The sequence below is a fragment of the Somniosus microcephalus genome, chromosome 7 (assembly GCF_052327205.1).
Source record: "Somniosus microcephalus isolate GS21.2 chromosome 7, FLI_Smic_1.0, whole genome shotgun sequence".
Taxonomy (NCBI): Eukaryota; Metazoa; Chordata; class Chondrichthyes; order Squaliformes; family Somniosidae; genus Somniosus; species Somniosus microcephalus.
Window position 1 is genome coordinate 420,462 of NC_140993.1, and position 25,757 is coordinate 446,218.

The 25,757-nt window shown below is 46.5% G+C and overlaps 1 protein-coding gene across 1 annotated transcript; it reads left to right on the forward strand.

Moving 5' to 3' along the window:
• The first annotated feature begins 19,100 nt into the window (after positions 1 to 19,100).
• Positions 19,101 to 19,667, forward strand: LOC147114435 (histone H3). Its single transcript, XM_085992079.1, has one exon. The coding sequence runs from the start codon at positions 19,240 to 19,242 to the stop codon at positions 19,648 to 19,650; it is 411 nt and encodes a 136-aa protein (XP_085848205.1). The 5' UTR covers positions 19,101 to 19,239; the 3' UTR covers positions 19,651 to 19,667.
• Positions 19,668 to 25,757: the final 6,090 nt, after the last annotated feature.

Here is a 25,757-nt window from a genome sequence, read left to right on the forward strand (position 1 = left end):
AATGCACAGGACACCAGTTGCTCTGTTCTGTTCCTCAATTTCGGAGAGAGAGACAGAGAGAGGCTAGAGGGGCGGTGAGATCATCATTTCTATTTTCATATAAATCAAACATATTTCTGCCTGCGAACAATATAATACCTTCAAAACAGATATGGGTGAACACAGCCAGAGCTGTGATTGGCTCCTGCCCCTGAATCTGGGGAACAGACACTATGAGGAGCGCCGGCCGCAGAGTGTTTAACACTGACTGAGCTGGGAAACTGCAACTAACCCCGAGAATCGGCAGCACAGGCCGAGCGGAGAGGAAAACCTGTCCTGTGAACTGTAAATCTGGGAACAGATTGTGCTGTGAATGAGCAGAGTGAACATTGTGTCAGCGAGTGTGTTAAAGGGGCGGGTGCGTTAGACTAGTGTCACTGTGTTTGTTTGTCCGCTCCCATCGCCGGATTTCAGACACGCTCTTGTGTAAAATTTAAAGATTTCCCTGTCATAGGATCGCCCTGCTCCCCTGCTCAGCCCTGAAGTGGGAATTAAACGTGAAGCTTTAGTTGATTTCAAATTTCAGTCGACAAACAGCGAACATTTCCGCGATTGGGTGGGAGAGCGCGATCAGTGCAGCAATGAAACGGTTTTAAATCGAAATTGTTGTCTTGAATTCTGATGAAACTTTCTCGACAGCAAACATTCCAGTCTTCCAGACAGAAATAGGCCAGTCTGGGAATGTGGAGTGCCCGAGTTTAATTGGAATCGGAGAGGTAATAAAGACAGAGAAACACAGAGAGGCTGGAGGGGCCGGGAGCTGACAGCAGGATGTCTCCGCCCCGTCCGCTCGCTGCCTATAAGTAGCTCTGTGCCGCCGCCTCTCGTCTCATTTCTGACCCAGCTCTGAATGTCAGAGAGATTTTCTACAGAGTCGCGGATATGACTGAGACCGCAGCCGCCGAAACGGCTCCTCCTGCCGCCGCCGCTCAAACCAAGGCTCCCAGCAAGGAGAAGAAGGCGGCTCCCCGCTCCAAGCCTGCCGGTCCCACGTTGGGCGAACAGATCCTCAAGGTTGTGGCGAGTGGCAGCGATCGCAAGGGGATGTCCCTGGCGGCGATAAAGAAGGCTCTGGCTGCCAACGGTGTCGATGTGCTGAGGCAGCGTTCACTGATCAATTTAAGTATCAAGAGGAAAGTGGAAAACGGCTTCCTGGAGCAGACCAAGGGCACGGGCGCCGCGGGCTCCTTCAGGCTCGCTAAGAAGGAACCCCAGCGGAAAGAGGGAAAGAAGGTGAAGAAACCAGCAGCCAAGAAATCTGCAGCCAAGAAACCAGCAGCCAAGAAATCTCCAGTCAAGAAACCAGCAGCCAGGAAATCTCCAGCCAAGAAATCTCCAGCTAAGAAACCAGCAGCCAAGAAACCAGCAGCCAAGAAATCTCCAGCCAAGAAACCAGCAGCCAAGAAAACGATCACCATGAATGCAGCAACGTCAAAAAAGACAGCGAAAGCGGCGGCTGGGAAGAAGGCGGCGGCGAAGAAGCCCAAGAGCCCCAAGAAGGCCAGGGGCGGAATGGTGAAGGCGGCCAAGAAGGTGGAAAAACCCAAGGCCAAGCCCAAATCAGCAATGCCTCAGAAAGCAGCGCCCAAAAGAAAATAAAAAGGACAACTTGTAAACATCTGAACCCAAAGGCTCTTCTCAGAGCCACCCACGTCTTTCCAAAAAGAGCTGATCACGGAATCAGATGATCCATGTCCCGGGGCCGGGCTCAGATTCCCGATTGAAATCATTTCAAATGAACCGCGTCTCCCTGGTGACTCGCTGACATTCGCTGCACCCACCACTACCACAGTGTCTGCAATAAAACACAGAACGGGATGTCCGGGCCGGGCCTCACTAACTGGGGGGTGTTCGGCTCCAGTCTCAGGTTATGATCATTTTCAGGGGTTCACAGGTTCAGGGAATCTCGAGCGGCAGAGCGGGGCTATAAAAGCCCCAGAGACCAGGTAAGGCCTCAGTGTGAGAATCGGCGGGTATCCCGGGCTGAGCGGCTGTGTAAAAGCCCCAGAGACCAGGTAAGGCCTTAGTGCGAGAATCGCGGGCTGAGCGGCTGTATAAAAGCCCCAGAGACCAGGTAAGGCCTTAGTGCGAGAATCGCGGGCTGAGCGGCTGTATAAAAGCCCCAGAGACCAGGTAAGGCCTCAGTGTGAGAATCGGCGGGAATCGCGGGCTGAGCGGCTGTATAAAAGCCCCAGAGACCAGGTAAGGCCTCAGTGCGAGAATCGCGGGCTGAGCGGCTGTAAAAAAGCCCCAGAGACCAGGTAAGGCCTCAGTGCGAGAATCGCGGGCTGAGCGGCTGTATAAAAGCCCCAGAGACCAGGTAAGGCCTCAGTGTGAGAATCGCGGGCTGAGCGGCTGTATAAAAGTCCCAGAGACCAGGTAGGCCTCAGTGTGAGAATCGTGGGCTGAGCGGCTGCAGAAAGGCCCCAGAGACCAGGTAAGGTCTCAGTGCGAGAATCGCGGGCTGAGCGGCTGTATAAAGGCCCCAGAGACCAGGTAAGGTCTCAGTGCGAGAACCGCGGGCTGAGCGGCTGTATAAAGGCCCCAGAGACCAGGTAAGGTCTACAGTGCGAGAACCGCGGGCTGAGCGGCTGTATAAAGGCCCCAGAGACCAGGTAAGGTCTCAGTGTGAGAACCGCGGGCTGAGCGGCTGAATAAAGGACCCAGAGACCAGGTAAGGTCTCAGTGTGAGAACCGCGGGCTGAGCGGCTGTATAAAGGCCCCAGAGACCAGGTAAGGTCTCAGTGTGAGAACCGCGGGCTGAGCGGCTGTATAAAGGCCCCAGAGACCAGGTAAGGTCTACAGTGCGAGAACCGCGGGCTGAGCGGCTGTATAAAGGCCCCAGAGACCAGGTAAGGTTTACCAATCTCCAGTCTGGGAACTCGGAGGGCAGGAGAGAGGTAAAAAGTAATCCAAGTGTGACGTCACCAGAAAGCGGGTAAGTGATTGGTTGGTAAGTATTTCTCCCTTTTTAAGCTTAAATCTCTTTGGTTTATAGTTTCTAAGGTGTGATATTCACCATCTAGAATCGGGGCAGAGGGTATTTAAGAATAATATTAATAAATTTAATTAATTACATAGAATGGGAGATCAGGTGATGTGTTGCTGCTGCAATATGTGGGAGCTGGTGGACACCATTGATGCTCACGGTGATCACATTTGCAGAAAGTGTTGGCTGCTGGAGGAATTCCGGCTCCGTGTTGAAGAGCTGGAGTCCGAGCTTCAAACACTGAGACACATCAGAGAGGGGGAGAGTTACCTGGACTCTGTGTATCACGAGGTATTCACACCAATTAGATTAATTAATTCAGATGTAGTCCGTGGCCAGGCTCAGGATGGTGTGACTAGAAGTGAGGCAGGTACGGGGATCCAGGAGGTAGTGCTGGAGGAGCCGCAGCCCTTACACTTGTCCAACAGGTTCGAGGCTCTTACTCCCTGTGAGGATGGGAACAGGGACTGCGGGGAGGATGAGCAGCCTGGACACAGCACCGTGGAGCGGGGGGCCATTCAAGTGGGGGGAGTTAAAAGAAATGTTGTAGTGGTAGGGGATAGTATCGTTAGGGGGATAGATAGAGTTCTTTGCAGCCGAGAGCGAGAGTCCCGAAGGCTGTGTTGCCTGCCCGGTGCCAGGGTTAAGGACATCTCCTCTGGACTGGAGAGAAACTTGGAGTGGGAGGGGGAGGATCCAGTTGTCGTGGTCCATGTTGGTACCAACGACATAGATAGGACAAGGAAGGAGGTTCTGCTGAGGGAGTTTGAGCAGCTAGGGGCCAAATTAAAAAGCAGAACCACAAGGGTAATAATCTCTGGATTATTACCTGAGCCACGAGCGAATTTGGCTAGGACAAATAAAATTAGAGATTTAAATGCGTGGCTCAAAGACTGGTGTGGGAGAAATGGGTTTTGCTTCCTGGGACACTGGCACCAGTACAGGGGCAGGAGGGAGCTGTTCCATTGGGACGGGCTTCACTTGGCCAGTGCTGGGACTAGAGTCCTGGCGGATCATATAAATAGGGCTGTAGAGAGGGCTTTAAACTAATGTTGTAGATAAAATGATTCCTCGGAAACTAGATTTTGAGTAAGAGAGACAACTTTATTAAATGACAGAGCTCTGGGAGAAGCGTCTGTGAGAGCACCTTCTCCTCGATTGTAGTACATGCTGAGCTTATATAAAATTCCAAGAAGTTGGTTTTAGATCATTTACATTCATTCAATCAATTTGTTTATTAGCGCATATCGTTATTTTCCTCCAGTCAGGAGTTTACACACCTGTGTTGCCAATTCTGCCTCTTCAGTGATTGCGAAAGGTCTTCGTTCCATCTTGTTCCATCCGCGTCACCGGCGGAATGTGATTAGTTCGATAATAGGATACCAGTGAACCTTGTTAGTCCTCAGTGATTCAATTAGTCCCAGTCAGGACACGAGATGAACTTTGTTCCAGCCATGCGTAAGCATGGCATGTCTCATTGTGCAGTGATTCAATTAGTCCCAGTCAGCGAATTTATTGTTTGTGTCTTTTCCAGCAAAATCTTGTCCAGCAATATTTTATTCTAAAACGAACTAGTGGGGGGGAGGTTCCTGGAGAGCAAATAATAAAAATGACAACAGAGAAGGTCATAGACTTAGGTAGCAGTGGGGAAATTAAAAACCAGAGCATGTCAGGAAGGGGCAGAAGGTATGGTGTAAAAGGTAAAGTAATAAAAAGGGCAAAAGCAGGAACTAAGTGTCACAAAACATCTTTGAAAGTTCTCTATCTGAATGCACGTAGCATTCGTAACAAAATAGATGAGTTAATGGCACAAATAACTACATATGGGTATGATCTTGTGGCCATTACAGAAACATGGCTGCAGGGTGACAGTGCCTGGGAATTAAACATACCAGGTTATTTAACGATCAGGAAGGACAGGCAGGAAGGAAGGGGACGTGGGGTGGCTATGTTATTAAAGGAAGGAGTCACTGTAATACAGAGAAATGATATTGGGTCAAAAGATCAGGATAATGAAACAGTTTGAGTGGAGGTAAGGAATAATAAGGGGAAAAAAACACTAGTGGGCGTAGTCTATAGGCCTCCGAACAGTTGCAATTCTGTTGGACGGAGTATCAATCAGGAAATAGTTGAGGCTTGTAATAAGGGAACATCTATAATTATGGGGGATTTTAACTATCATATTAATTGGACAAATCAAATTGGGCAGGGCTGCCTTGAGGATGAGTTCATTGAGTGTATTAGGGATGGGTTTCTTGAGCAGTATGTAACTGAACCGACCAGGGGGCAAGCAACCTTACATCTGGTCCTGTGTAACGAGACAGGATAAATTAATAATGTCCTAGTAAAGGATCCCATTGGAATGAGTGAACATAGTTGAATTCCATATTCAATTAGAGGGTGAGAAGGTTGGATCTCAAACAAGTGTGCTGAGCTTGAATAAAGGAGACTATGAAGGTATGAGAGCAGAATTGAGTAGAGTGGATTGGGACAACAGATTAAAGTGTAAGACGATACATGATCAGTGGTGTACATTTAAGGAGTTATTTTACAACTTCCAAAAAATATATATTCCACTGAGAAGAAAAGGGTGTAAAAGAAAAGACAGCCATCCGTGGCTAAGTAAAGAAATTAAGGATAGTATTCAACTAAAAACAAGGGCATATAAGATAGCCAAATCTAGTGGGATGATAGAGGATTGGGAAAACTTTAAAAGACAGCAGAAAATAACAAAAAGATTGAGTAAGAAAGGGAAGATAGATTATGAAAGTAAATTAGCAAAAAATATAAAAACAGATAGTAAGAGTTTTTATAGTTATATAAAAGGAAAAAGGGTGGCTAAAGTAAATGTTGGTCCCTTAGAGGATGAGACCGGGAAATTAATGGTGGGAAATATGGAGATGGCAAAAACACTGAATGAATATTCTATATCAGTCTTTACAGTAGAAGACACTAAGAATATCCCAACACTGGACAAACAGGGGGCTAAGGGGGGTTGGGGGGAGGACCTAAACACGATCAAAATCACTAAGGAAGTGGTACTGAGTAAAATAATGGGACTCAAGGTGGATAAATCACCTGGACCTGATGGCTTACATCCTAGGGTCTTGAGGGAAGTGGCAGTAGGGATTGTGGATGCATTGGTAATAATTTTCCAAAACTCCCTGGACTCGGCAAAGGTGCCGGCAGACTGGAAAACTGCTAATGTAACAGCCTTATTTAAAAAGGTTAGTAGACAGAAGGCTGGAAACTATAGACCGGTTAGCCTAACATCTGTGGTAGGTAAAATTTTGGAGTCCATTATTAAGGAGACAGTAACAGGACATTTGGATAATCATAATTTAATAGGACAAAGTCAGCATGGTTTTATGAAGGGGAAGCCATGTTTGACAAATTTGCTGGAGTTCTTTGAGGAAGTAACATATAGGGTGGATAAAGGGGAACCAGTGGACGTAGTGTATTTAGACTTCCAAAAGGCATTTGACAAGGTGCCACACAAAAGATTATTGCTTAAGATAAAAAATCATGGGATTGGGGGTAATATTCTGGCATGGATAGAGGATTGGCTATCTAACAGAAGGCAGAGAGTTGGGATAAATGGTTCATTCTCAGACTGGCAATCAGTAACTAGTGGTGTTCCGCAGGGGTCAGTGCTGGGTCCCCAACTCTTTACAATCTATATTCATGATTTGGAGGAGGGGACCGAGTGTAACATATCAAAGTTTGCAGATGATACTAAGATGGGAGGGAAAGTAGTGAGTGAGGAGGACATAAAAAACCTGCAAGGGGACATAGACAGGCTAAGTCAGTGGGCAGAGATTTGGCAGATGGAATACAATACTGGAAAGTGTGAGGTTATGCACTTTGGCAGGAAAAATCGTAGAGCAAGTTATTATCTTAATGGCAAGAAACTGGAAAGTACTGAAGTACAATGGGATCTGGGGGTCCTGGTGCACGAAACTCAAAAGGTTAGTATGCAGGTACAACAAGTGAATAAGAAGGCCAATGGAATGTTGGCTTTCATTGCTAGGGGGAAAGAATATAAAAATAGGGAGGTATTGCTTCAGTTGTACAAGGTATTGGTGAGACCGCACCTGGAATACTGCATACAGTTTTGGTGTCCATACTTAAGGAAGGACATACTTGCTCTCGAGTCAGTACAAAGATGGTTCACTCGGTTAATCCCGGGGATGAGGGGATGGACATATGAGGAGAGCTTGAGTAGATTGGGACTCTACTCATTGGAGTTCAGAAGAATGAGAGGCGATCTTATTGAAACATATAAGATTGTGAAAGGGTTGGATCTAATGGATGAGGGGAGGATGTTCCCGATGATGGGTGAAACTAGATCTAGGGGGCAGAGTCTTAGAATAAGGGGCTGCTCTTTCAAAACTGAGATGAGGAGGAACTACTTCACTCAGAGGGTGGTAGGTCCATGGAATATGCTGCCGCAAAAAGGTGTAGAAGCTACATCATTACATAAATTTATAACAGAAATAGACAGTTTCCTAGAAGTAAAGGGAATTAAGGGTTATGGGGAATGGGCAGGAATTTGGACATGAGTCTAGTTTCGGATCGGTCATGGCCCTGTGGGTAGCGGAGCGGGCCCAGGGGCCGTGTAGCCTGATCCTGTTCCTATTTCGTGTGTCTAATTCTGTTAGATTCAGGAGATGGTTCTGTCATAGTAGATTGGCAGTTAGGATCAGAACAGCCATGATCTTATTGAATGGTGGAGCAGGCTCGAGGGGCCGATTGTCCTACTCCTGCTCCTATTTCTTATGTTCTTATGAGAGTCTCTGTGAGAGGGTGACAATGGCGGAGATACCCCGCGTCACAACTCAAACCCCAACACATGAGATTCTCCAAATCACCTGGAATAAAGTGTTTGTAAACTGCTGAACCCGTCTGTGTGGGGAGGTGGAATAAGGTCAGAGATTGACATGGAAGGAGATGGGATGACTTGTGATCGAAGGGACTGTATATAGGCGGGAATATTACTGATAGTTAATTGTAACAGGACCTTATTTGAAAAGCTTCTTGTGGTGTATGTAACCGTTCCACCTTTAAGAAAACTATTTTAAGAGATGCACTACTTTATCTTGGCTGCTGTATGCTGTAATACCGGTGGTGACCACACCGGTATATAAGTGCTGTGTAATGATTTATTGAGCAGTTCAGCCTGACCTCCGACTAGTAAAGACCTGTTGAATTTACTCTTGTGGTCTGTGTGCAGTGATTCTTATTAACAATAACTAGAACAGACAGACTTAACAGTGGCGACGATGCCGATCTTACCCTGCGGCAGAGATATATCCAAGGCAGTTTAACAGGCATCGAGAAGAGGCATCCGCCCTCATCATCCTGCTGAGAAAAGACTCGGGTCTGAAGAGCAAGGAAGAATCCTGACATGAAGCCTTCCATCAGCAACAGGCAGTGATCATCCCTTCTATCACGGTGGTGGGTAAGCTGATCAGCGACGAGCAGCAAGTCGGCCTCGTTGGCTGTGAAGTAGGGGAGGGAAAAACGGAGGATATAAGGGCGGAGAACTCGACCACGGCCGGGGAAAAGAGCCGGACAGAAGTCGGGGCCAGAGGCACTGAGACTGGGGCAGCGTAAGGCACGGGAGCTGCGGTGAATGCAAACGCAGCCGGTGTAAAAGACCTGGCTGCAAGCGGGCTGGGAGACGCAATAGCGTCGAGAGAGAGCTCGACCGCGACCGGGGAAAAAGGCCGGGCAGCTACCGAGGCCGCGAGGCGCGGGATAAAATTTAAAAAAACCGCGGAGAACTCAGCCGCAGCCGGGGGAAAGAACCGGACTGCAAGAGGGGCTGGGAGGCACGATTTGAGAACCGTTGGGGAGGGCGAACACAGCAATACGGCAATCGCCATTACAGCCAGCGGGGGAGAAAGGCAAACATGGGAAGCCGCCATTTTCATAGGCGGGGGAAGAAGACAAGCGCGGGAAACCACCATTTTGAAAAAAAAATAAAAGAAAAATTTATTTTTGTTTCTCAAGAAGATTGCGAGGATGCCTAAGCATGGTAACATCAACGATTTCGATCCCGATGTTGAAGATTGGGCCACGTATGTAGAACGCATAGAGATTTATTGTAAGGCAAATAAAATATCAGATGAAGATAAAGCACTAACCTTACTGAACTCAATGGGTGCGAAGACATACGGGCTATTGAAGCATCTGTTTCACCAGCTAAACCGACGGATCAGGCTTTCGCTAATATTGTTGCTGTCATGAGAAATCATTTGAACCCCACACCGCTGATGTTAGCGGAACGATTTAAATTTTATGCGAGAACGCAACTGAAAGAGGAAAGCAACGCGGAGTATTTAATTGAACTGCGTAAGCTAGCGAAATACTGTCAGTTTGGGGAAAGACTGACAGAGGCACTGAGAGACAAATTCGTGTGTGGATTGTCGAAAGAAGGAACACAAAAGCAGCTGCTTGAAGAGAATGATCTTACACTTGATAAGGCTGTCACTATGGCAGCATCGCACGAAGCCGCAGCGAGAGGCACTGCAGAAATGCAGCTGAAGGCAGCGGTACTCAGCGTAGATCAAATGGCTTTGGGTACAGCGAAATGTTATCATTGTGGAAAGACAACACACGATCAGAACCAATGCTGGTTTAAAAATCAGGAATGTAGAAAATGTGGCAAGCTTGGTCACATAGCTAAAGTATGCCGGTCAGGAAAGAAGACCAGCAACAAAAAGTCACCGCAGGAAAAGTGCAGAAAGGTACATAAGGTGGCTGAGAAGAGTTCGGATGAACAGAATTCGGATTCAGTCTCCAACAGCAAGGAACTGGGTAGTCTGAGAATTCACAATGTGAGTAAGGAAGCTGACCTACAAAGTATCTGGGTCACACTTCAGATAGCAGGAGTCCAAGTGAAGATGGAATTGGACACTGGATCGGCGTTGACGGTCATGAATAAGCAAGATTACAAAAGGTTCTTCACACATATTCCCCTACGGGATACAGAGATAGTCTTGCAGACATACACGGGGCAAAGAGTGTACCTCATCGGAAAGATAAAAGTCAAGGTGGTACACAAGGGCAAAGAACACAAAGGAATGGACTTATATGTACTACCTGAGGGAGGTCCACCACTTCTGGGACGGGAGTGGATCAGGAAAATAAATATGGACTGGCACTCCCTACAAGCAATAATGGTAGATTCCGGAAAAAAAGATGTCAAACCTGAACGATTGTCCAGAATATTGGATGAGGCTAAAGAGGTGTTCCAACAGGGACTGGGAACACTGAGAGGAATTACGGCAAAAATCAAGATTGCAGAACATGCAGACCCAAAATTTTTCAAAGCCAGACCGGTACCTTATGCGATACGACCTGCTGTGGAAGCTGAGCTGAAAGGGCTAGAACATTCAGGAGTACTGTCTAAGGTGGACTGGAGTGAGTGGGCCACGCCCATTGTTCCCGTCATGAAGCGTTCATCGAGTAACAAGCCAGGGGAACCGGGGAAGGTCCGCATCTGTGGAGACTTCAAGATCACGGTTAATCCGGTGCTTCACACGGTGCAATATCTGCTTCCGCGGATTGAGGATATCTTTGCTTCATTGTCTGGCGGGAAACACTTCACCAAGATAGACCTGGCGCAAGCGTACTTACAGATGGAAGTTGAGGAAGGGTCGCGCCAGTATCTCACAATCAACACGCACAGAGGCTTGTATTGATATAATAGACTGGTTTTTGGAGTGGCTTCGGCTCCAGCAATTTGGCAGAGGGCCATGGAGCAGGTATTACAGGGAATTCCAAGCACTCAATGTTACTTGGACGATATCCTGATTACAGGAGATGACGATGAGGAACACCTTGCAAATTTGAAACTGGTGCTCACCAGATTGAAGGAATATGGACTTCGAGTTAATCGCCAGAAATGTGAGTTCTTTCCGAAACGGATCTCGTACTGCGGTCATGTCATTGACCAGGAGGGGCTGCACAAGTCACCTGACAAGATCGAAGCTGTTGTGAAGGCTCCCACTCCGGAAAATGTATCCCAGTTGAGGTCGTTCCTAGGGTTGATTAACTATTACCATAAGTTTCTGCCAAATCTATCCCTGGTGCTGCACCCGCTGAACACTCTTTTGCAGAAAGAAGTACCATGGAAGTGGAGCGAGGACTGTAAGAAGGCCTTTCGCAAAAGCAAGGCATTGATCGCCTCAGAGGAAGTGTTGGCTCACTTCAACCCAACGCTACCTATTCATTTAGCTTGTGATGCTTCTCCTTATGGTATTGGAGCAGTACTCTCGCACAAGTTGCCAAATGGCTTGGAAAGGCCAGTCGCATTTGCATCCAGATCATTGACCTCCGCTGAGCGCAACTATGCTCAGATAGATAGGGAGGCTCTCAGCCTTGTGTGGGGAGTAAAGAAGTTTAATCATTACCTGCAGGGCCAGAAGTTTACACTGCTGACAGACCACCAGCCGTTGGTATCCATTTTTAACCCTAAGAAGGGTGTTTCGGTGATGACAGCACAGAGGCTCCAGAGATGGTCCCTTTTCCTAGGGGCACATCAATATCAGATAGAATTCAAAGGTACAAAGCAGCATGGTAATGCTGATGGGCTGTCGTGCCTGCCACTACCTACTGAGGAGGAGGCACCAACGGTTGACACAGTGGAGTTATTTCACTCGACCATCATTGAATGTTTACCTGTCACCAATGCAAATATTGAAAGGGAGACTAGGAATGACCCGACACTGTCCCGGGTCTATGAATTGACAGTAAAGGGATGGCCAGCCCATGGTGATCCACTGTTACCGGCATTCTCAGCAAGATGAGAACAGCTGTCCATCTGTCAGGGAACATTGATGTATGGAACAAGGGTGATTATCCCTCCTAAGTTAAGAGAGAGAGTTCTAAAAGAACTACATGAAGGTCATCTGGGGGGAGTCAAGATGAAAAGCCTTGCTAGGGCTTATGTGTGGTGGCCGGGTATCGACCAACAGATAGAGGATCTGACGAAAAGCTGCTCAGGGTGCCAAAAAGTCCAAAATGCACCTCCAATTGCACCGCTGCATCCATGGGAATGGCCTTCAACCCCATGGCAACGTGTACATATTGACTTTGCTGGTCCATTCATGGATTCCATGTATTTAATTGCAGTGGACGCACATTCTAAATGGCCAGAAGTGATTAAAATGACTACCACTACCTCGGAGAAGATGATCGCGGTGCTAAGAACGATATTTGCAAGAAATGGATTGCCAGAGCAAATATGTTCAGACAACGGACCACAGTTCGTGTCAGAGGAATTCCAGAAATTCCTGAAGAAGAATGGGGTGAAACATTATACCTCTGCCCCATATCATCCAGCTACGAATGGGCTGGCCGAGAGGTTTGTACAGATGTTCAAAAAGGCAATAAAGGCCATGAGCGAAGATCAGATTCCACTGCAACACAAGTTGGACAAATTCCTACTGGCATATCGAAACGCCACCCATGCAACAACAAACCAAAGTCCTGCCATGATGTTCTATAACAGGAGGTTGCGGTCCAGGTTGGAATTGTTAAAACCAAATGTGTGGAGGGAAGTCGAAAACAAACAGTTCCAGCATATCAATAACAAGCCCACTCGGAGTTTTGAAATAGGACAACCGGTGTTAGCCAGGGACTATAAAAACGAGAAATGGCAATCTGGAACAATTCGGGCCAGACAAGGACCCCTGATGTACACGGTAGATGTTGGTGAAAATGTAATGCGACGTCATGCTGACCAACTGGTGGGATCGAGAACAAGGGTCGAGCCCATGGTTACGACAGAGACAACCGTGGAGGAAGTTAGTGAACCTGAAGCATCTACCTCAGAAGTGAATGTACCTGATGATGATGTCCTATCCATAGGGGATCAACTAGATGAGTCACCCCAGCAACGAGAACCAGAGACCCCTGAAAGGCGTTATCCGTCTTGGATCAGGAGGCCTCCTCAGAGACTGAATCTGTGAACTGTTTTTACATGAAGTTGTGTATATATGTTATTATGTTATGTTTAATGGGGAATATATACTGTTAAGCTAAAAAGGGAGGATTGTGGTGTATGTAACCGTTCCACCTTTAAGAGAACTATTTTAAGAGATGCACTACTTTATCTTGGCTGCTGTATACTGTAATACCGGTGGTGACCACACTGGTATATAAGTGCTATGTAATGATTTATTGGGCAGTTCAGCCTGACCTCCGACTAGTAAAGACCTGTTGAATTTACTCTTGTGGTCTGGGTGCAGTGATTCTTATTAACAATAACTAGAACACACAGACTTAACACTTCTAGTTTCAGGAAACCCTTGAATATAAAGTCCGAGTCTGTAAGGGTTTGTGCGGAGTGCTGGGTTTTGGTTCTACTGTCGATAAACGGTTTGAAATTGGCGGTTGCAGAAAGCTGGAGGTGGAGCTGGAAGATCAGAGGCCGCTCTCTGCTCTGTCTGTCACTCTTGAAATTGTCTCCTCCCCTCCCGCTCTCTCTGTTCAATCACTCACTCTGTATCCTCCCCTCCCCGCCTCTCTCACAATTCACAATTCACAATTCAAATCGCTTTATTGGCATGATAAGTTACATCTTATGTTGCCAAAGCATCAAAATACATTTATGGTTTAGCACATAAACGCAGTTCTATTCATACAGTGTATAAACAGGTATATCCCTGAGTGTATAAATATACATTCGCATTGTTTTTCTATTCTTTTCTTAGTTTACTGGTTGTCCCTCTGTTCATGGCAAGCTGTAACATAGTGTGCCGCCAGTGTTATACAGCTTCTCTCCTCTCCCAGTAGGAATGGGAGTTTTTGGTTGTCATTCAGATTTCTGAAATCAGGGCATATTTGTGAGAATTTTTGGTAGAAATTCTCCCTGATGCCCTGATATTTTCCACAAGCTGTGAGGAAGTGCATCTCTGTCTCCACCACTCCCTGACTGCAGTGAGAGCATATCCTGTCCTCTCTTGGCAGCCTGGTCTGCCTGTGTCTGCCTTTTTCGATCGCTAGGCTATGTTCGCTAAGTCTGTACCTTGTCAAGGTTCTTCTCAGTTTGTTATCCTTTACCATGGTCAGGTAATCAGCTATGTTGTATTGTCTGTTTAGGGCCAAGTAGCAATTGAGTTTGCTTTGGGTTTTTGTTGTTTCTGCCCAATATGTCAGATATTTTTTCTTTTGCTTAGCGACGATTGTGTTGGGTCGAATTCTTTGTGTTACCCTGTCACTTTCCTGGGGCTGGTTATTGTTAGTATTGTTAGTAGTTACTTCACTGAGTCCCAGGACTAGTTGACTGAGGTTATTCTTCTTTATGGTCAGCTCTTGGCATTTCAGGGCGTCGTAGTGATAGCATTGGGGATTGCTCATTTGTAGGTGATTCCAAAATTTGGTGGCTCTTTTTTGGATAGTGATTATTAATGGATATTGGCCTAGTTCCGCCCTGCATGCATTGTTTACTGTTTTCCTTTGAGTCCGGAGGATACTTTTACAGAATTCTGCATGTAGGATCTCAATTGGGTGTTTGTCCCATTTTGCAAATTCTTGTTGAGTTAGCGGTCCCCATACCTCACTGCCATAGAGTGCAATTGGTTCAATTACTGATTTGAAAATTTTGAGCCAAATGCTAATTGGGATTTCTATTTGGATTGATTTTTTGATGGCATAGAAAGCCCTTCTTGCTTTCTCTTTCAGTTCATTCACAGCCAGTTTGAAGTTTCCCGTAGAACTGATTTTTAAGCCCAAGTATGTATAGTTAGTGGTTTGTTCAATTTTGGTTGTTCCTACTGTGAAATTTATTTTGGGTCCCTGATGTTTGGATCTTTGCTGGAACACAAGGACTTTGGTTTTTTGGGGATTTATTGTCAGGGCCCAAGTCTGGCAGTACGACTCCAGCAGGTCCAGGTTTTGCTGTAGCCCCTCTTTAGTAAGTGACAGCAGAACCAGGTCGTCTGCATAGAGGAGGAATTTAACCTTGGATTCATATAGGGTGAGGCCGGGTGCTGTAGATTGTTCAAGTAGTTTTGCCAATCCATTTATGTAAATATTAAAGAGTGTCGGTGAGATTGGCGAGCCCTGAGTCACCCCCCGCCCCTGTGGGAAGTATTTTGTTTGTTTGTCTCCAATTTTAACTGCACATTTGTTGTTTGTATACATTGATTTAATTACATCATATGTTTTCCCTCCTACCCCACTTTCGATAAGTTTCAGGAATAAACCGCCATGCCAGATGGAGTCGAAAGCCTTCTGGAAATCTACAAAGCATGCGTAGATTTTGCTTTTGTTATGGTGAACGTGTTTGTCAATTAGGGTCTGTAGGGTGAAGATATGATCGGATGTTCTATAGTTTGGCAGGAATCCAATTTGGCTTTTACTCAAGACATTGTGCTCCTCAAGGAAGTTTATAAGTCTTTTGTTTATGATGCTACAGAATACCTTCCCCAGGTTACTGTTTACACAGATGCCTCGATAGTTGTTTGGGTCGATTTTGTCCCCACTTTTGTATATGGGCGTTATGAGTCCTTTGTTCCAGATATCAGGGAAATAACCGACACTCAGAACCAAGTTGAAGAGTTTTAGGATAACCAGTTTCATTTTGTTGTCTGTGTGTTTAATCATCTCGTTTAGTATGCCGTCTGTCCCACAGGCTTTTCCTGGTCGCAGGTCCTTGAGTTTTTCAAGAAGTTCTTTTTCTGTTATTATGGCGTCCAGCGGGTTTTGGTTATCATTTATGGCCATTTCTAGCTTTTCCAGTTTTTTGCATATTTGGTGTTGCTCTGGTCTTAGTGTGTTTTTCTGGTATAATTTTTCAAAGTGGTTTACCCATGTGTCCCCATTTTGAATGGCCAAATCGTCGTGTTGTTTTTTGTGTAGTGTTTTCAAGTTTTCCCAGAAACAATTGGAATCAATGGATTCCTCCATGGAGCTGAGTGTATTCTTAATACATTGCTCTTTTTTGGTTCTGAGTGTGTTTCTGTATTGTGTTAGTGTCTGACAATAAGTAAGGCGTAGTTCCTCGTTTTCTGGATGTCTGTGTTTTTGGTTTGATATTTTTCTAAGTTTTTTCCTCATGTTATGGCAATCTCGGTCAAACCATTTTTCATAGTTTTTTGTTTTGGGTTTGTTCTTGCGAGCTTTCAAGTTTGCATTTGTTGCCAAATTATGAAAAATATTGTTTAGTTTACTAACTGCCCGGTTTACGCCTTCTTTATTGTGAGTGTATATGTTATCCAGAAAGGTGTCTAAGAGAGCTTGAGTTGATGCATTGCTAATTGTTTTCTGGTATTTTTCCGTGTCGTTTTTGGCCCATCTGTACGATTTTTTGGTGTTGTACAGTTTACTGGGTTGTGTTTCTATGTTGTTTGTTTCTGTCTTTTTGAGGAACATAGTAATTTGACTGTGATCTGACAGTGCTGTTTGTGGTTTGACTGTGAATGCTCTGAAAGAGGATGGGTCTAAGTCTGTAATCATATAGTCTACTGTGCTGCAGCCAAGAGGTGAGCAATAGGTCGATCTTCCTAGGAGGTCTCCTATGAACCTACCATTGACAATGTACAGACCCAGGTTTCGACAGAGCTGTAGTAGCTGTTTTCCGTTGGTATTTGACTGCTTGTCGCAGTTATGCCTGTATGGAAGGGAAGGGATGTCAAAGTGGTTATTCCCGAAAACGTAATTGTTTCCCTGATTATTGGTGAAGTCTGGTTCTTCGCCCGTTCTTGAATTGAGGTCCCCACAGATCAATACGTTCCCCTGGGCCTGGTATTGGATAATTTCCCCCTCCATGTTGGAGAAGGTGTCCTCTTTAAAGTACGGGGAATCGATTGGAGGGATATAAAGTGCGCAAATGTAAACATCTTAGGTGTTTGAGATAATCTCCCTCTCAAGTTTGAGCCACATATGGTTTTCGCCCTTTTTTATAAATTTGATGTAATTCTTAAGTTCTGTTTTAAACCAGATCAGTATGCCTCCGGAGTCTCTGCCTTGGGTTACACTTGGTAATTTATTGGAGGGGACCACCAGCTCAGTGTACCCTTGGGGAGAACCAGTGTGTCCTTTTCCTTTATACCAAGTTTCCTGTAAAATGATAATATCTAGGTCTTTAGTTTCATCTATGAACTCTGGGGTCCTACTTTTCACTTCTCGCAGTGAAGAGCGTAGACCTTGGATATTCCAGGTCGAAATATATAAGGATTTCATGTTAAGTTTGATCTTTTACTATGATAGGTTAAAGAGTGGTACGTGTTTGTCGTGTCTAAGTGTGGGAAAAAAAAGATCACATCAGTTGTCTACAAAAGTTAATACAATTTGGTTACAGTTCTTTCTATTAATTAGTCCTTGATCCATAAGGCGGAAGTAGATGCTGCTGCACATCTGCTTATTGTCTCTTAATGGATTGTTTCTGTCTGAGGTATTGCATACGTCCTGTGCATCTCTCCCTCTGTCTGGCTGGGAGCAGTCCTATTCCGCTGTGGGACAGGAGTGGTGCAGGTCTGATATTGTTGTTTTGCATGGGGATCCTCTCTGGTCTCGGTTGGTGTGTTGGTGGTCCTTGTAGTGTTACTGATATGTACCCCGCTGATCTCTGGTGGTCGGGGGGGGGGTCCTCTTGGAGTCTGGGTATGGACCCAGTTAAAAGCGACGTCCTTCAGGGCTTTAGCAAAGATCGATATTCTTTGCCTTTGGATGTGGACGTGGTCGTAAAGACATTCCTCATCGTGGGTGGGGTGTTGGGCCAGGTGTACGTTTTCTCAGTCAGGTCGGAGTCGGCTGTATATAAGGGCAGCCAGAAGTCTTTCGTTTTTCATTCAGCAGAAATTTGACTGAAGAATCATCATGACTGGACGCGGCAAAGGAGGCAAAGGACTTGGCAAAGGCGGAGCCAAGCGGCTCCGTAAAGTGCTCCGTGACAACATCCAGGGCATCACCAAACCAGCCATCCGCCGCCTGGCTCGCCGTGGCGGTGTCAAGCGGATCTCGGGTCTGATCTACGAGGAGACCCGCGGGGTGCTGAAGGTTTTCCTGGAGAATGTGATCAGGGATGCGGTCACCTACACTGAGCACGCCAAGCGCAAGACGGTCACTGCCATGGATGTGGTGTACGCTCTGAAAAGGCAGGGCCGCACTCTCTATGGATTCGGCGGCTGAACAACTCGACTCTTTTTACCAAACACAACACAAAGGCTCTTTTAAGAGCCACCCAACGCCTCACAGAGAGAGCAGTGACCTTGCGACGGGAGCGGGGTTAGATTGTGGTCAGAAATAGATTGTAGCCAGAAATATTAGAAACGGATTGCGCTGCGTTGTGGATTTTGGAATTTCCGAATTTAGCTTTCGGTTGCACCAAGGTTCGAGAGAGGTTTATTTGCCCAGACGGCACATTCTCTCCTCAGTGAAAAGCCACATCACATCTATACATTTGTTCATTGTCTTGTACTGTAATGATTATAATTGTAATAATCAGCAGGCTGGTCGGGCCTTCGTTCTGTTATTCTGCGTTCACCGTCACACATTCCTTGCGCTGTTCTATGAACAGGTTTAATTTGTCAGCCTCTGAACTGTAACCGGCGGCAATAAATCTCCATTCAGCAATCTAAAATGTGCCGAGTATCAGATCTCTCACTGCACAGTTCCCGAATGACAGATTATTGGCCAAGCCCTTCTCACAGGCTCCACGGGGACAGAGAGAAGCGACTGATTTCTGATCCTCTCCCCTGAAAGCGGCGGCTAACCTCACAATGGGACGGGCGGAGGGAAATTCTGAATTGGCTGGAGAGGAGAGGTGAGAGGAATCGAGTGGAAGAGCGGGAGATTGGCGCGGGTCCCTTTCCCCGCTCCTGTCAGCATCAACAGCCCAGAGGGAGAAGGGCCCTAAAGCACCAAGCCCAGGAAGGTACATTTAAAACCTTCAATGATTCCGGCAATGATCCTTTCAATTTGTGCAGAATACAATCGATTTGTGTCAGTACGGTTATTTCCTGCACTAAAATTGGCGGGCGTTTTGAAATGGGCGATTAATCCCAGCTCAGCCAATCGGGGTCTGAGAGTCCAGCGTTTCATTGGCTGGTCAGAATTGGGATGAAAGTGTCTGGGCGCCGGTCTCCAGCCAATCAGTGCTCGGGGCGGTCCCTCACTGAGTATAACAAGGCGGACACACAGCAGATTCCGCATTAACAGTCTGTGTGTTCCAGATTGTGCTGAGATCGGTTCAGAAAATGGCCAGAACCAAGCAGACAGCGCGCAAATCGACCGGAGGCAAAGCTCCTCGCAAACAGCTGGCGACCAAAGCGGCCCGGAAGAGCGCTCCAGCTACGGGCGGAGTAAAGAAGCCCCATCGCTACAGACCCGGCACTGTGGCTCTGAGGGAGATCCGCCGCTACCAGAAATCCACCGAGCTGCTGATCCGCAAACTGCCCTTCCAGCGCCTGGTGCGGGAGATCGCTCAGGACTTCAAGACCGACCTGCGTTTCCAGAGCTCGGCCGTCATGGCCCTGCAGGAGGCCAGCGAGGCTTACCTGGTGGGGCTCTTTGAGGACACCAACCTGTGCGCCATCCATGCCAAGCGAGTCACCATCATGCCCAAAGATATCCAGCTGGCTCGCCGCATCCGCGGGGAGCGCGCCTAAACTCACTGCCCGGCTCCAGATTTTAGCACCAGATACAACAACGGCTCTTTTAAGAGCCACCAAATCAGCAAAAGAAAGAGCTGCGATCGGCGCAAGGTAAATTGGTCTGTGCACACACCGTGCAAGTCTTGTGTTAATGTAACTGGGGATTTATAGTGGGGGCAGTGAATATCTGAAGGTGCGTTTATGATCTAGGTTGAAATGTGAGTGAGCTGCCCAATAGACTGAATGAACTCGCCCAGTGTGAGTCGGAAACTATGTAATTTCTGATAGTAAATTGATCCAACTTCACATACTGGGATAGATCCGAGAGAACGAGGTGTCTGAAGTCTGACTCTCACCTTTAAAGCCAGCTCTTAATGCGGGGAGAGGCGGGAACTTTAGTTACTATTGGAAATATTTTAAATTAACCAGAGCTCCAATTCTGGTTCGATTCTGCCAAATAAAAGGGGAAATGTTTGTATGGTTCCGGATGTATATATTTCTCCCTATGGAATTATTGTCCCAACAACGAACGGTAAGCCCATCCACCGCTCACTCAATTTCTACTCGGTTCTAAACATCCGTTCATATTCGGCTCTCCCAATAACATGTTCATTGAGTGCCGGTCTCACGTTCAGGTTCCGTGTGTTTTGTTTTACTCTGAAGCCGGACCTTCTCTATATTGAATCACCGATCTGAATATTCGCTCACAGCAAGCCCGCTAGTGTTTGTAGATCTAGATTTCTACATGCTCGACAGTATCCTGTTTATAGCCGAATATGTTTGAACAGTAACCAGCTCTTTCACAGATAAAGTGGGTGGCTCTGAAAAGAGCCTTTGGGTTATTAGATTGAATCTTGTCCGCTTTAATTGCTCTTGGAGCTGGCAGTGCTGGTTTTCTTGGGCAGCAGCACGGCCTGGATATTAGGCAGCACCCCGCCCTGAGCGATGGTCACCTTTCCCAGCAGCTTGTTGAGCTCCTCGTCGTTGCGGATGGCCAGCTGCAGGTGTCTGGGGATGATGCGGGTCTTCTTGTTGTCGCGGGCCGCGTTGCCGGCCAGCTCCAGGATTTCAGCGGTCAGATACTCGAGCACAGCAGCCATGTAGACCGGGGCTCCGGCACCCACACGCTCAGCGTAGTTGCCCTTTCGCAGGAGCCTGTGAACACGGCCCACAGGGAACTGTAATCCGGCCCGGGATGAGCGAGACTTAGCCTTGGCCCGAGCTTTACCGCCGGTTTTTCCTCTTCCAGACATTTCCACAATTCACTCCTTGAAAGAAAGAATGAAAATCTCCTCCCATATCTGCCCTTCTTATGCCTTCTGGAGGAATGCAGAGAGCGTACTTGTGATTGGTCGCTCTGTGGTGAATTTCATTGGTGCTTTACGGTGACCAATCACAGTCTGCTTTTCCCGCCAATCAAAACAGGGCGGAAATAACTGCCTCAACATTCAGACCGCCAACGATTTTTTAATTTCAAAAAGCCCACCAATATTTTCCTGAATAATTTTACTCATAGCCAAGGAGTTCCAAATAATTCCTTGTGTCTTATTCCATCTCATCCGTGCAAATTCTAGGCTGTTACAATCAGGATTAATTCCGGGTTCAATATCGAAACTTCACGGGCGGGATTAAATCCCCATTGATTCTGTAACGGGACACATTCCTGCTCAATCTTTGTAAAAGTGAGGATTCAGATTATCGATCGATCCTTTGCACGGGCGCTGCTGCAGGAGTGAAACTAGATCTGGGTGTCCTGCTGTGAGAAGAGAAGATGGACAGAGTGATCAAACTGACCCCGTTCTGGTCTCTAAGATCCCCCATTCAGGGTTGTTACAATGCAGGAATTCTCGGGTTAATAAAATGATTGACCACAACTGGCATTGAAAAAATGAAAATGTTTTTATAGAGATTGAGGTGAATGAAATCAGAGTCTCCTCTCGAAAACAAGCTTTTAATTCGTCGGAAGGCGCTGCAAGTGAACGGGTCTGAGAGTAAAGGGAAAGAGCGATCAGGGACCGTGTTTGTAGTTTACTGGACGGGAAATACAACAGCGACACTAAGGTCGATCCGGGCAGCGAAGCTGCTTATCTAAAAAGACAAAACTAAATCTACAGCTGGAAATTAAAACGTTCTCACACTTGTTACGGAATTAATTACAGTAAATTGAGCCTAAAGGGAGATGTGTTTGTGTAGCTCTTTCAGAGAGGTTGTGGGTGGCTCTTAAAAGAGCCGTTGTGTTTTGGGTTTGTTCTTTCAGGACAGCGTGCAGTTTTACTTGGAGCTGGTGTATTTGGTCACCGCCTTTGTCCCTTCCGACACGGCGTGCTTGGCCAGCTCCCCGGGCAGCAGCAGGCGCACGGCGGTCTGGATCTCCCGGGAGCTGATGGTGCGCCGCTTGTTGTAATGGGCCAGGCGGGAAGCCTCACCCGCGATGCGCTCGAAAATATCGTTCACAAACGAGTTCATGATGCCCATGGCCTTTGAGGAGATGCCGGTGTCGGGGTGAACCTGCTTCATCACTTTGTAGATGTAGATGGAGTAACTCTCCTTCCTCGACTTTCTGCGCTTCTTGCCGCCCTTCGCTGCCGGTTTAGTGACCGTTTTCTTGGCGCCCTTCTTGGCAATTGTTTTCTTTTCATCAACCATTCTCAAACTCGAATTCAGGAACAAAATGACACAAACCCGCTCCGCGCTCGGAATAAATAGGCAGCCCCCACAGTCTTATGCTAATGAGGGATGGGTGAAGGCAATGGTTGTGATTGGCTGGTGAAAAGTGATGTGAAATGCCATTGTTCTGCATCTCTCTGATTGGCTTCTTTATGTATCCAATCAGATTGAGCTTTTGTCACCAGCACGCCCCCTGCAGTCAGAAAGGTCATTGCAAGAACATCTGTCCATTCACCATTTCCCAGACCATTATCCAGGGTCCCAAGCACTTCTTCCGGACGAGACAGCAATTTAGATGTACTTCCTCCAACCAGTGCACTATGTTCACGTCTTGCGGTGTGGTCTCCGCCACTTTAGTTCAATATCTGACAGTCTCTAGTACTGTGAGTGTGTGTATTGGAATAGTTCTGTATTATTCAGTCTCTGGTGATTTATGTAAGTGTGGGAATCATTCTCAATCTCAATCTCTGTTACAGTATGTGAGTGTGGGATCCATTCGTTTCCTGTCCGTCACTGATACCATGTGTCAGTGTGGGATTCCATCTGTATCCGTCAGACTCTGGTACCGTGTGTCAGTGTTGGGATTCATTCGGAATCTGTCATTCTCTGGTACTGTACGTGTGTGTGATATTCATTCTGTATCTGTCTGTCACTGGGATGTGCGTGTTTGAGATTCAGTCTGTATCTGTCATTCACTGGGATGGTGTGCATGTCTAAGATTAATTCTGAATCTGTCAGTCTCTCGTACTGTCTTTCACCGAAGAATTCCGCATGTATCTGCTACTTAGTCGGTTTATGAATGTGGGATTTGTCCTGCATCTATCAGACTCTAGCACTTGATGTTAGTTTGAAATTAATTCCATTTCTGCTAGTATCTGCTACTGTATCAGACTGTGGGACTGAATCTATCTGTAAATCAATTGTACTGCATGTGATTGAGGACTCATTCTGTATCTGCCAGGCCCTATGGTGCTCTATGTTACTGTAAGATTCATTCTCTCTCTGTCAGCCTCTGTTGGGCAGCACGGTGGCATAGTGGTTAGCACTGTTGCCTCACAGTGCCAGACACCCGGGTTCAAATCCGGCCTCGGGAGACTGTCTGTGTGGAGTTTGCACATTCTCCCCGTGTTTGCATGGGTTTTCTCCGGGTGCTCCGGTTTCCTCCCACAGTCCAAAGATGTGCTGGTTAGGTTGATTGGCCATGATAAAAATTGACCCTTAGTGTTAGGAGAGATTAAATACGTGGGGTTACGGGGATAGGGTTTGGGTGGGATGGCTGTCAGTGTAGGGACCGGGTGCTAGGGTTTGGATGACCAGCCATGATCTCGTTGAATGGTGGAGCAGGCTCGAAGGGCTGAATCTCCTGCTCCTATCTTCTATGTTTCTGTTCTGTATGTGCTTGTCAGAGTATTTATATATCTGTCAATCTCTGGTGCTGTATATGAGAGGGAGATTCATTCTATAACAATCAGCCTTTAATGTGGGGTTAACGGTGTCTCTATCATTTTCCTGTACTGTGTGCCAGTCTGTATTAATTCTGGGTCTGTCACCGTCTGATACTCTGTGTCAGTGTGAGATTCATTCTCACTCTGTGTCAATCTGATATAATGTATGTGAGATTGAGATTTATTCCATATCTGTCAGCTTGGAATTTATTCTGTACCTGTCAGTCTCTGATACTGTATGTGAGAGTTAGATTAATTCTGTCTCTGGCACTGTATGTGTGTGTGAGATATCTGTCAATCTCTGATACCGTATGAGAGCATGAGATTTATTCTATACCTGTCTGTCCCTGATAATCTGTGTCAGTGTGGTGTGGAAACGTGAATAAAATGGACAATGAATTGGATTTGGAAATGGGAATAAAATGGGCAATGAATTGGCTCACAAAATGGCTTCACACAAGACAAGTCTAGATTAAATTAAAAAGCAGCCCCAGCTTTGCAAAGTTCAAAAGCTAGCAGAACAGAGAGAATCTGCCTCAGCCTGAGGCCAAGTGTTAACAAAGTGCTAACGACTAGATCAGGGCCACTGAAAAAGCCTAACTGCTGACTAGAGAATGATTGACTAGCCATTGTTCGGTGCCCACAGCAGTGAGGCAAGTCAGGACTTGCCTGCCAGACTGAAGACCAGATCATGGTCAAACCGAAAGGGCTTGAGTGATCCCTTATTGGCGAACGCTTGTTGCCAGGGAAGTGATGTAGTGACCCTTGTCCAACGGTATAATAGGGGCTTCCCCACAGGTATTCTCTCTCTTAGCCAGAAGGCGTGTGGAACATCAAGAGGGTCAGACATCTCCCGGGGACGTAAATGCTGGCACCACGTGTCTAACCCGGTGTGACCCTCGGGACACGAATGTACTGTCGATATGCTGTATGACCACTCCGAACAGTAATGAATAAAATGATGTTGTTTTAACTCTCCGAACCCTCGAGCCTGGAATTCTTCGTACTACGGAACTCAAGATGAGGACCAGAAAAACCCGGTTCTTACAACTTGGCGTAGTCACGGCAGGATTGCAAGACATCAAGAAAGGGGAAAAAGGTAAGCACTGGAATTTATTGTGCCCTTTTTGCACCCTGTCTCTGCGATCTTTATTGAACGAACCAACCGGGTAGCATACCCTCTGGCTGGCGGTTAACGGAGCACAGGTCCCATTGCTAGCTAGCACGTGGCGGAGTCCGGGACGACTCTAGTCTATTTTAAACTTATTCGTTAAGTCTACGACCTGTGCACAGGTCCCATTGCTAGCTAGCACGTGGCGGAGTCTGGGACGACTCTAGTCTATTTTAAACTTATTCGTTAAGTCTAGGACCTGTGGCAACACGACGGAACCAAGTAGAAAACCAACGACGGAAAAAGGAGGCAGAGACCCTCCTGAGACCACATTAGAAGAAATAGTAATCCAACTCAAACAGTATATAGAAAGTACATTCGATGTCAAACAACATGAATATAAGATCAAACAAAAATTTGATGCCTCAAAAGGACAATGGTCCCTTGATGATATAAAAAGAGCATGGGGCAAGACCACCCGTATGAAAGGAGGGAAAAGAAAAACGGGCTGGGTATTGGCCACCTTGAAACAGTGTAGGCAGAGAGGGGAAATAACTCAGAAGGCGGCAGAGGCCAAAGAAAAAGAACAAAAAACAGCTCTCCATGAACAGATAGCAAAATACAAAACCAAGTTAGAGAAACACCAAAAATGCGTTGAAAAAGCAAACGAAAGAGCAGAAAAGTGGAAGGCGAAAACCAAGAAGGAAAGGGAGGCATACAGGGAAAGCCCAGGAGTGGTGACGATTACCCCGACGCCCTTGTACCCTACCTATCCTGCAGCACCCCCTACAGCCCCTCCGGCATATGAACAGCCCACGCTCCAACCCCGATCAAACGAAGCCCATATTGCTATAATAAATACCTCTTACAGACTCATCAGATGAAGAAGATATAACCAA